General features: G+C 37.1%; 2 protein-coding genes across 2 annotated transcripts in view; both read left to right on the top strand.

The window, feature by feature from the left end:
* Positions 1-4,366: 4,366 nt before the first annotated feature.
* LOC102845938 (X-linked interleukin-1 receptor accessory protein-like 2-like) overlaps positions 4,367-12,864 on the top strand; it is a gene marked incomplete at its 3' end in the record, with an annotated part of 94,799 nt that continues 86,301 nt past the window's right edge. The window contains exon 1 of the mRNA XM_006899252.1: positions 4,367-4,680. Coding sequence (XP_006899314.1) covers positions 4,367-4,680 — 314 coding nt within the window. The remainder of the gene's footprint in view (positions 4,681-12,864) is intronic.
* Positions 6,802-7,122, top strand: LOC102867922 (COX assembly mitochondrial protein homolog). The gene has a single exon (XM_006899237.1). It carries the CDS (start codon positions 6,802-6,804, stop codon positions 7,120-7,122), a length of 321 nt encoding a protein of 106 aa, XP_006899299.1.

Genomic DNA, 12,864 nt, shown 5'->3' with positions numbered 1-12,864 from the left:
TGCTAATGCAAAATAAAGTATCACAGAAATTCCCTAAAAAGGGAGTAATGTAAAATTCACTTAAAGATGACAATAGCATCCTCTGTTAATATTATATTTAATCCAGAGGCGTTTTACCAGTAATTTCATGAAACCCAGAAAGTTCAGCTAATAAGGGTTTTCCTTTGTTCTTGACAGTTTTAAGAGTGACAATTGTGAGGTAAATAAGGCAATGCCAAATAGTATATTTTAAAATACCTGAAGATATACAAAATAATTGGTATATATTTAGTCTAATTCACAATACCTTCTTGGCTTTAGCAGTACACAAAAATGATAAAAATCCATATGGTGAATAGAGTGCTCTCTGAATCCTCAAAAGAGTGTTCAAATGACCATAAGTTATAAATATATTCATTTGAATATTTACATGTTACACCTTATTTTTTATTGACTTGCTTATAAAATTCATAAACATTGTGTTTCACACTATTCTACAGAGTGTGTTTCATATAATCATTCCCATGCATTGTTGTCATTGTTTTTATGTGCCATCAAGCTGCCTGCAACTCATAGCAACCCTGTGTACAACAGCCCTAAACTCTACTCTTTACTCTGTCAATCTTATTGTCTCTAATACACTTAACCCCGTTACCCCAGTCACTGAATCAATCCATCTCATTAAGGGTCTTTCTCTCTTGTGCTGGCCCTCCACCATCCCAAGCATGATGTCCCTACCCAGGAACTGGTTCCACCTTGAAACATGTTTAAAGTATGTCAGATGGAGCTTCAGAATCCTTGCTTCCAAGGAGGAACCTGGTCTCACCCTCTCTAGGATGAATCTGTTTGTTCTAGCAGTTCATGGTATGTTCAGTACTCTTCTCCAGCACCACAGCTCAAAGGCATCAATTCTCTTTCTATCATCCCTAGTCATGGTACAGTTTTCTGATACATATAGAGTAATTGCAAAGACTATGACCTGGATTAGGCATACTTTAATCTCCAGTCTGACATCATCTCTCTTCAGTACTCTGGAGAAGTCCTTGACAGCCGACATTCCCAATGCAATTGATCTTTTAATTTCCTGGCTGCTGGTTCCATGAGTGTTGATTGTATGTGGAGCCAAGCAAACTAAAACTGTTCACAATTTCTATCTCTTCACCATCTATCATGATGCTGCCAATCGGCTCAGTGGTGAGAATCTTTGTTTTCTTGATGTTGAGCCTCAATCCATATTGAAGGTTGTAGTCCTTGACCTTCTGCAGCAAATGTCTCAGGTTCTCGTCAGTTTCAGCAAGCAAGGTTGTGTTACCTACATAGCACAGATTATTGATGAATTTTCCTACAATCCCGATGCCACATTCCTCCTCATACAGACCAGCTTCCCAGATAATCTATTTTGCATATAGATTGAAAAGCTATGGGGATAGGACACATCCCTGGCCTACAATCTTCCCAATTTTGAACCATGCAGTGTTCCTTTGCTCTGTTCTGACAACTGACTTCTGGTCCAAGTATAAGTTTCGCATAAGCACAATCAACTGTTCTGGGATTATCATTCTTTTCAGAGTCAGCCAAAGTTTGTTGTGATCCACACTGTCAAATGTCTTTGCATAGTCGATGAAACACAGATATACATTCCTTTGGTACACTTTGCTTTCAGCCCAGATCCATCTAACATTAACTATAATATCCCTACTACCACGGCCTCTTCTAAACCCAGCCTACACTTCAGGCAGTTCTCTGCTGTTCCAGTCGCTTTTGGATAATCTTCCTCAGAATCTTGTTTGCATGTGATATCAATGATATGTTTTATAAAATTAATCATTATTGGACCCTTGCCCATAATTATGCTGTCTTTTTGCCTGGATCCTTCTCATTTCCTTCTCTCCCCTCTCCACCTACCAAACTGTGCAACTCTGTTGTTTTGCCGCTACTCATTCTCTGTCCTCCCCACATTAAGTTCCCATATATGTTTTACTAGTTATCTTTCTATTTTTACAATAATGTTTTTTTCAGTATTTGTTCTTATGAGACTGTGTTAGTTCACTCAGTATAATGCTCTCCAGCCTTTTCCAAGTTATGTAGTATTTTTTTAAGATCATTACTTCTGAGTGATGCATAGTATTTCATTGTGTGAAGAAATGTTCAAAATCAGTGGCAATTAGAAAGGTGCAAATCAAAACCACTACGAGATACCATCTCACCCCAGTGGCAAAGTTTAGTAGGGCAGTAAGCAATAAATGTTGGAGAGGATGTGGATAGGTGGAAACCCTCATACATTATTGCTGGGATTGTAAAATGGTGCAACCACTCTTGAAGGCAGTTTAGTGTTTCCTCAAAGAGTTGAGCATTGAAACTCCATATGATCCAGCTATTCCACTATTAGAAACATACCTCCCCAAAAAATTAGAACTGAGACACAAACAGAGATTTGCACACCAATGTTTATAGCAGCATTATTTGCCACCACAAGAACGTGGAAAGAGCCCAAATGTCCAACCACAACCAAATGGATGAAGAAATTGTGATACACCTTATATTCTTTAAGAGAATTTGCAGCAGCTTATAGTAAATGTCCTTACCCAGCAGGGCAGTGAAAAATGAAGTCAGCACAAGAGATCCTAAGCCAGAGTTCAAAAACTTTTCTAGGTCACAGATCCCTTTGAAGGTCTCATAAAGAAAGAGCTAGGGAAAATCTCCCCCAGAAAAGTTTGCTTATGTAAATTGTCATATCATTTTTCCAACAATCTTGAAATCTATTCTGGCACCCTTCCCCTAGGTGTCCTTCAACCTCAGGTCAAAGACTCTTTCAAAAACCCTTTTGGTAACATAGTTATTAAACTTGAGACTTACATTTAGTTTTGAGCTGGATTATACTGAGTTCTAATGACTAAAATGAAAATCAGAACAATTCACAACTTTAATATGAAGCATAATTTTTTAAAAATAAAATTTTACGTTAATTATGATTTTAATGAACAAATACACAGGAGTTGGATTTCCATTGTTGTACATTTTACTCCGTAGTCCTTCTTTCACCCTTCCCTCAGTTCTCTTTTTTCCCCCAATATTCACTCACTTTTGCACAATTACCTACCCGCGCCACCCCACTCCTCTTTGAAATGATATATCTGTTATCCTGGGCTATTTATTGTATAAAATGGTGCAACTACTATTGGAAGGCGATTTGGTACTTTCTCAAAAAGTAACAAATAAAAATACCGTTTGATTCAGCAATTACACTACTGAGAATATACCTAAAGAATCTAGAACCGCCATCCAGACAGATACGCACACCTGAGTTTATTGCTGTGTTATTTACAATAGAAAAGAGATGGAAGCAACACAAGTGTCCATCAAAAAGAAAATGGATAGAAAAACTATGGCATACTCATACAAAGAAATACTATGTGACAGTAAGAAACAATGAACTTGCAAACCATCACACAACACAGGGGACCCTGGAACAAATCATGTTGAGTGAAATATCTCAGTCTCAGTAGGACAAATACTGCATAGTACCAGTAGGTCTGACATGAGGGTTGGGAGGAGAATAGAATAAGCCTGGATGGATAATGACCATTGCTTTGGAACAGATGAAAGAAAGAACTGTCCAAAATGAATATATTATTAGGCATTATATGTACAAGAAGCATAATTTTTAAATGGCAATCTCTTTATATTTTATGAAAAGACTATTTCAGTAATCAAGTAATAGAAAGGAAATTAGCATAATTTGATGAAATTCTAGGAAAATAAATAATTTGAAGTCTGATATCTGTAGTAATTATATTGACTTCATGTTAAATGAACCACACTGCCTTCTTTCCAATCGTCTAGCAAAGAAAGAATTTACTGTTACATGTCTTTCTTTAATGGTAGATTTAGCAACCTAACAGTATTTTATTAATGCTGATATTAATATATCCTCATGAGCACAAAACAACTGTGCAGCAAAGGAGGTCTAACGGTGTAGGAATGAATATACCTGTGCTCAAATAGTCTACTATTAATATGCTGTTCCATGAAAAACTGGCATATAGGTAGTAGCAAATAATAATCACTTTGGGAACTTATTACTTTCAAGCCAGGCATTTACTTTCTCAGAGTCAAATAGGTAGTGCAGTAGTTCCTGTCAATGTTGTAAGCAGAAACAACGTGTTGAGAAGAGGACTAAATATCTCATGGACTTCCAAAAATACCAAATCTAAAAAGTCAGGGTGAGGTCTCTGCTGCTCAAATCTAAGGAGGATACTGACATCTTTAATAAAGTTATTGGGAAGATTGAATGAGATAATCTACATAAAGCTCTGGGTAAAGCCTCTCATAGTGAGTCCTCAGAGTATGTTGCCAGTGATTGCTGTTATAACTGTTATTATCAATAATGCTCACTAGAGCTTATGTCTTGTTTGTTTTTCTTTCAGTGGATGGCTGCATTGACTGGTCAGTGGATCTCAAGACATACATGGCTTTGGCAGGTGAACCAGTCAGAGTGAAATGTGCTCTTTTTTACAGTTATATTCGCACTAACTATAGCATGGCTCAGAGCACTGGACTCAGGCTCATGTGGTACAAAAATAAGGGTGATTTGGAAGAGCCCATCATCTTCTCAGAGGTCAGAATGAGCAAAGAGGAAGATTCAATATGGTTTCACTCAGCTGAGGCACAAGATAGTGGATTCTACACTTGTGTTCTAAGGTGAGTGCTGTGTGGAAATACTGCTCAACTTTGCAGTTAGTGGTCTTTTGATTTGGGCTGGAGTTTATGTGTACAGTTATGCCTCATCTACAATAGAATATTTTTTGAAGGCTGGTAGTGTGAATAACATTTCAATAAATTAAAATAATTTATTCGAGCTACATAACAAATCCTTACCAGATTTTCAGAAACTCAGATTGTCATCTACTATGATTCCTATCTTCCCTTGCCCCATACCAGTTTATAGATTTTTTTAATAATTGATTGGTATAAGTTGGTTTGTTGATATTGATAAGTGTCCATGGAAATGACCTAAAATATCATTTCAGTTAAGATCTCGTCTTTCTTGATGATGGAAAATAGCTAGATGCTGCTTTAAAATCTTCCACAGAATTAACAATAGGAGTTCAATGTGGACTCAATGTAGGGTCCAAGAAAAATACACATTAATCTTAGTTACAATACTGTGAAGTTATCATAGACACAATTTCTGTTTTTAATATAATAAATATAATGTTTATTATATAATGCTTTCGTATAATAAAAAGCAACTTTATTTTTGGTAAGATGTCATCAAGTTAGCCCCCGGAACATAATATAACAATCCCATGTACCACAGAATGGAACATGATCTCGCCACCATCAGGGTATTCTTGACTGTAGTTCATATAGAAGCAAATTTCCAGGCCTTTACTTTTGCAGAGCAATTGAGTAGATTGAATTTGGCAACTTTTAAATAAGTAGTCCATTGCAAATTTCTTGGGTTACTATATGTCCTCTCCTCAACTTCCATCGCAGTGCTAGAATTTAAGATATAGCATATTAATTAGAAATTGCATTAGATATTGAAGTAGGTAGCAAAGATAACCTCTAAGCCATCTTTCAATTCTACCGTTTTATCAGTCTCAAATATGGAGCTCTAATGGCTCAGTGTCAATAAGCTGTGCTGCAATCCCAAGGGCACACAGTTCGAATCCACCAGCTGCTCTGCGGGAAAGGAATAGGCAAACTCCTCCCATGTGATTAACTGTCTGTAAAAATGCACCTGAGGGTCATCTGAGTCAGTTTTGATTTGATGGTACACAATAATAACAATCTTGCTCACCAAGGATTTGTATTTTATTTTTTAACTTCTTGGAAATACAGACTCTTCCTATTTTTTTTTGTCCCCTATGGACTTCTTCTAATGTCAAAGCTATGTCTCCTCTTCATGATCAAACAGCCAGGAGAACAACGTGGTGTATAAATAGAGAACCTTTTCTATTTATGAAGCAAAATGTGAATGAAGAGTAGTGTGAAACAATATGTGTAAACTTTATAAGCAATTCCATTAAAAAATGTAAAAAAGAATGTATATGAATGATTGTATGAAACACAATGTAAATGAAATTTTGTATAAAACACAATGAAAAATAATGTAAAGGAATTATTCTATGAAAACCAATAAAATATTTTTTATATTTTAATGAAAATTTATAGAGAACTTGGATTTCCATTCATTTATTGTTCCACATTTTTCTCCCTGCACATCTCCAGTGTGCTTTTCTCTTTGAAAAAAAAAATTCTTTCATTGTTGTACCACTCCTCACCCCCAGTACACTTTACTATGTAGCTCTTATTCTGGACAGTTGTCATGCAAATAATACCTAATCATACATTCCTTTAAAGCAGTTATGTCCCTCATCTGGTTCAATGCAGTGTACATTATTTATCTACTCTTTTCTTAGTTTCCCTCTAACCCCAATATGAGTCCTGTTTTATAACAATAGCGTTATGCAGTATTTGTTCTTTTGTGACTGAGATATTTCACTCAGCATAATGTCCTCCGGTTCACTCATTTTGTATAATAGTTCATGAGTTTCTGGTTTTTCAATGTAGCATAGTATTCCATTGTGTGAATATAAAGAAAATTCTCTATCCATTTGTTTATTGATGGGCACTTGAGTGGTTTCCATCTCTTTGCTATTGTAAAAAATGCAGTGATAAAAATGGATATGCTTCGGCACGTGGGAAGTTGCAGGCCGTTGGTCGGTCGTGGGCCCCGGCAGAGATTCCGCCCTTTTAACGCCTCCACCCCCTTGGGCGGCCGCTGCGAGGCAACTTCCGGGTCCGCCCGCCGCGATGGCGCTCGATCCTGCAGATCAGCATCTCAGGCATGTCGAGAAAGATGTTTTGATCCCTAAAATAATGAGAGAGAAGGCGAGAGAGAGATGTTCTGAACACGTTCAAGACTTTACCAAATGTTGCCAGGATTCTGGAATTCTCATGGTGGTAAAATGCCGGAAAGAAAATTCTGCACTAAAAGATTGTCTCACCGCTCACCATAAGGATCCGGCTTTTTATGAAGAATGCAAAGCAGAATACCTCAGAGAGAGGGAAGAGTTCAGAAGAACGGGCATCCCTAACAAGAAAAGGCTACAGAAGCTGTCCTCGAGTATGTAGGCAGAGGTAGAGGGCACGCAGGAGCCCGTCCCTGCAGAAGGCTCCGTCGCTCCTTCCTGGAATCATGATAAGGAAGTGCTATTTTGCTTTTGCCCTAAATTAATGGAAATGTTAATTTTATCTGAAATAAAGTTATGTGTTTTGTTTAAAAAAATGGATATGCATATATCTGCTTGGATGGCAGCTATGGTTTATTTAACGTATAATGCAAGTAGAGGAATTTCTGGGTCAAATGGTATTTCTATTTCCAGTTTTTTTAAGAAAGAGCCATACTGTCTTCCAGTGTGGTTGCACTATTTCACACTCCCACCAACAGTGAATAAGGGTTTAAGTTCATCCACAACCTCACCAGCATTTATTCCTTGCTGCTCTGTTAAAATTTGCGATTCTTACTGGGGTGAGATGATATCTCATAGTTGTTTCGATTTGCATCTCTCTTAGAGCTAGGGATTTGGAGCATTTCTTCATGTGCTTGTTGGCCATCTGAATGTCTTCTTTGGTGAAGTGTCTGTTCATATCCTGTGCCCATTTTTCAATTGCATTATTTACCTTTATCTTTCTATGGAACTCGAATATTCTATAAATTCTAGATATAAGTTCCTTCAGACATATCATTACCAAGTATTCTTTCCCAGTCTGTGGCTTTATCTTTTACCCTGTTGGAGAAGTTTTTGGATGTGCACAAGGATTTTACTCTTAGAAAGTCCCATTAATATATTTTATCCTCTCCTGGTTGGAGGTTTTTCAAGATGCTTGGAAGCTTGCTCATGTTGTGGATTAGGGCTTCTGGAGTTTTTCCAAGCTTTTCTCTAATGAAGTTTATAGTCCTTGGGAAAACCATTAAAATATTTTTAAAACATTAATTACAATATGAAAGGGGTAAAAAAAAAAGATCACCACTTAAAAATTATGAAGTGATGTGGAGATAGGTCTGCTGGAGAAGTAAAAGCAAGTTTAGTCTGTTTGTGGTAGGCAGAATTCCCAGAATCTTGATAGCATTCTTTCTAATCTCACTCTTAGTAATACGTAGTATTTTCTTATATTTGGGCATACTCTGTCAAGATTATAAAGGGGTCTAATCCAGCTTCAATGACAACACTATATTTCTCTATCCCTTAAGAGTTCTGCTACTATTTATCTACTCATTCCCTTTCCATTTATCACTCTCATTAAATTCTGCCAATATACCCCTTTGCCTCATCTCTGTTTGCTTTTCTTTTCTTTAAAAAAATAGCATATTTTAGGAAAGTATAGAGTTATATAATTATACCAATGAAAGTACAGAGAGTTTCTTTGTACCTCATATCCAATTTTTCCTATTACTAATGTCTTGCATAACAATGGTGCAATTGTTACAACTATTGAATCAATAATCGTGCTTAATTATTGACTAAATTATACTCTTTTTTAATAGTCCCTCAGAGTTTGCTCCTCAATGCTTTTTTTTTTTGATTCATTGTCCCTTCCAAGGACATCAAATTATATTTAGTTGATTGCTCCTATACTTCCTCTGTTTTTATGACCCTCAAAATTTGAAGGATACAGGTCAAGTATTTTGTAGCACGTCCCTCAAATGGAATTTATCTATTTTTTTTTGCATGGCTAGACTGAGGGTATGTGTTTTGAGAAAGAAGACCAAGAAAGTTAAAATATCATTACTATCATATCACATCAAGAATTTGAAGTATCAGGGCGCTCTGGTGGCCTAGTGGCAAGAAGTTGCACTGCAATCCCAAAGGTACACGGTTCAAATTCAACAGATGCTCTGCTGGAGAAGGAGGGGAAATCTCCTCCTGTACCAGTCAGATCCAATTTGACGGTACACACACACACACACACACACACACACACACACACACACAGAATATGAAGTATCGATTCTATGAAATAAACATATTCCTAATACCAAAGTAAGGTAAAGACATCAGCAAAATTTAAAACTGTAGGTCAATATCTCCCATGAACATAGATGTAAAAAATCCTAAATAAAATCCCAGCTTACAGAAAAGACAGTACATTAAAAAAAAATAAAATCATCATGACCAAGTCGTATTCCTAACAGGTATGCAAAGATGGTTCAACATAAGAAAAAGAGTTAATGTAACTAATCTACACAATCCTATCAATGGAAGCAAAAAAAGGCCTTTGACAAAATCCAACACCCTTTCCTGATTAAAACACTCAACGAAATAGGATTAGAGAGGAATTTCTTCAACATAGTAAAAAGTATATATGCAAACTCGAGAGCCAGCATGGTTCTCAACAGAGAAAGATTAAAGACATTCCCTTTAAGAACAGGAACTAGCCAAGGATGCCCATTACTATCTCTCTTATTCATATTGTATTGGAAGTCTTAGTGATAGCAATAAGACAAGTGATGAAAATAAGAGTTATACAAATTGGCAAAGAGGAGGTAAAATTATCTCTCTGTGCAGATGATATGATAGTATACTAAGAAAACCCTAAAGACTCAGCAAGAAAACTACTGGACATAGTTGACCAATTCAGCAAAGTGGCAGAATAAAAGATCAACATATAAAAATCAGCTGGATTTCTCTACAGTGACAAAAGGAATGCAGATCAGGAGGTAAGAAAAACAAATGTTGCTGTTGTTGTTGTTATGTGCCGTCTAGTTGCTTGCACCTCATAGTGACCCTATGTAAAACAGCCCTGAACCTTGCTCTATCCTGTGCCAATCTCACTGTCTCTGACACACCAACCCCGATTACCCCAGTCACTGAATCAATCCATCTCATAGAGGGTTTTCCCCTCTTGAGCTATCTGTCAACCCTCCCAAGCATGACATCCCTCTCCAAGGACTGGTCCCTCCTTGCAACATGTCCAAATTATGTTGCCTCCAAGGAGCAGCCTGGTTTAACCCTCTCCAAGATGAACCTGTTTGTTTTCTTAGCAGTCAATATTACATTCAATATTCTTCTCCAGAACCACACCTCAAAGGCATCAATTCTCCTTCTATCCTCCCTAGTCATTGTCCACCTCTCTGATGAATAGCAAGTGATTGCAAAAACCATGGCCTGTATCAGGTGCACTTTAGTCTCCAGAGTGATACCATTGCTCCTAAGGACCCTGGGGAGGTCCCTAACAGCAGACTTTCCCATCGCAATACATCTTTTAATTTCTTGGCTGCTGGTGCCAAGAGTGTTGATTGTGGAGCCAAGCAAACTAAAGCTGTGAACAATATCAATCTCACCACCCATCCTGATGCTGCCAATTGGCCCAGTGGAGAAAATCTTTGTCTTCTTGATATTGAGCCTTAATCCATATTGAAGGCTTAAAAACCTGGCTCAGCAGCAAGCACTTCAGGTCCTTTTCAGTTTCATCAAGCAGGTTGTGTCGTTCGCATAACACGGATTGTTGATGGACCTTCCACCAATCCTGATGCCACACTTCTCCTCATAGAGCCCAGCCTCCCCGGTAATCTGTTCTGCATATAGGTTTAAAAGGTATGGAGATAGGACACATCACTGGCATACACCCTTCCCTTCACAAAAGCTAATTACAAGATTAAATACATGGGAGTAAATCTAAACAGAAACACAAATGATCTATTCCAAGAAAATTATAAAATATTACTACAAGAAAAAAATAGACTTGTAGAAATGGAAGAATATTCCTTGCTCTTGGATAGGAAGACTCAATATTGTGAAAATGACGATACTATTAAAGGCAATTTACATTTTAATGAAATCCCAATACAAACACCAACCTTATTTTTTAATGAGATGGAAAAGGCAATCTCCAGTTTCATTTGGAATGGAAAGAGGCCCTGAATAAGCAAAGCACTCCTTAAAAAGAGAAACAAGGTAAGAGGCAACACTCCCTGATTTCAAATCCAAGTACACTGCAGTGGTGGTCAAGACAGTGTGGTACTGGTACAATGACAGACCCATAGATCAATGGAATAGAATTGAGAATCTAGAAATCAGCCCATCTACATATGGTCGACTGATTTTTGAGAATGAGATAAAATCTGTTAAGTGGGGAAATGACAGCCTTTTAAACAAATGGTGCTGGCAAAACTGGAAAACTATTTGTGGAAAACTCTAGCAAGATTCATACCTCACTCCATAAACAAAAACCAACTCTAGGTGGATCATGGACCTACGACTAAAACCAAAAACTATAAACTTCATTAAAGAAAAGCTTGGAAGAACTCTAGAATCCACAACATAAAGAGCCTTCCAAGCAACTTGAAAAACTTACAACCAGGAGAGGATAAAATAGAGGAATGGGACCTTGTAAGAATCAAATCCCTATGCACATCCAAAAACTTCTCCAACAGGGAAAAAGGAAAGCCACAGACTGGGAAAGAATACCTGGTAATGATATTTCTGATAAGGGGCTCATATCTAGAATTTATAGAATATTCAAACACTAGAGCAAGATAAAGGTAAACAACCCACTTGCAAAATGGCCACAGGGTATGAACAGACACTTCACCAAAGAAGATGGCCAACAAGCACATGAAGAAATGTTCAAAATCCCTAGCTCAAAGAGAGATGCAAATCAAAACAACTATGAGATATCATCTCACCCCAGTCAGAATAGCAAAATTTAACAGAATAGCAAACAACAAATGCTTACAAGTTTGTGGATAAACTTGAACTCTTAATAACTGGTTTTGGGAATGTAAAATAGTGCAACCACTATGGAAGGTTGTACGGTGCTTTCTCAAAAAGTTGCAAATAGAAATACCATTTGACCCAGCAATTCCACTACTGAGAATTTACCCTAAAGAACCCATAACTGCCACCCAGGCAGATATATACACATTCATGTTTATTGCTGCTTTATGAACAATAGCTAAGAGTTGGAAACAATCCAAATGCCCATCGACAAATGAAAGGATACAGAAGCTGTGGCATATTTATATAATGCAATACTTCACTGCTTTGAAAAGCAAGGAACTAATGAACTATTATGTAAAATGGGTGACCCTGGAGGACATTATGCTACATGAAATATCTCAGTCACAAAAGGATAAATACTTCATAGTGCCACTGTTGTAAAACGGGACTGATATTGGGGTTGGTGAGAGACTGAGAAAGATGGGATAGTTTATGTATACTGCATTGAAATAGATGAGGGAGAGAACTATTTTAAAGGGAGATAGGATTAGGAGTCCAGAACGAAGGCTGTCTAGTGGAGTGGACTTGGGGGGAGGAATTGTATAACAATGAAAGAATTTTTCGTTTACTTTTCAAAGAGATGAGCAAACTGAGTTAGACAAGTGGGCAGGGGAAAAGTGCACCAGTGAATGAATGGAAATAAAAAGAGAAAGAAAAACAATTAATGTAACTAATCTAAACAACCCTATCAATTGATGCAGAAAAGCCTTTGACAAAATCCAACAGCCCTTCCTGATTAAAACACTCAACAAAATAGGGATAGAGATTCCTCAACATAGTGTAAAGTATATATGCAAAATGAACATCCCACATCATTCTCAATGGAGAAAGATTAAAGGCATATCTCTTGGAAACAAGAAGTAGGTATAGATGTCCACTATCACCGCTCCTGTTCAATATTTTACTGGAGATATTAATAAAAGCAATAAGACAAGACAAGGAAATAAAAGATCTCCAAATTGGCAAAAAGGATCTCTATATGCAGATGTATTTATTTGTAGCAAATACATTTTAAGAGACATAAATGCAGGTTATATACCTGAATTTCACCTGATGGTATGCATAGGAATCAGATTGATTACATATGTGGGAA

This window comes from Elephantulus edwardii, unplaced genomic scaffold, assembly GCF_000299155.1.
Source record: "Elephantulus edwardii isolate Elephantulus edwardi_28Jun2011 unplaced genomic scaffold, EleEdw1.0 scaffold00249, whole genome shotgun sequence".
Lineage (NCBI taxonomy): Eukaryota > Metazoa > Chordata > Mammalia > Macroscelidea > Macroscelididae > Elephantulus > Elephantulus edwardii.
Note: the sequence above shows the minus strand (reverse complement) of the source record. Positions and strands in the feature narration are given on the sequence as shown.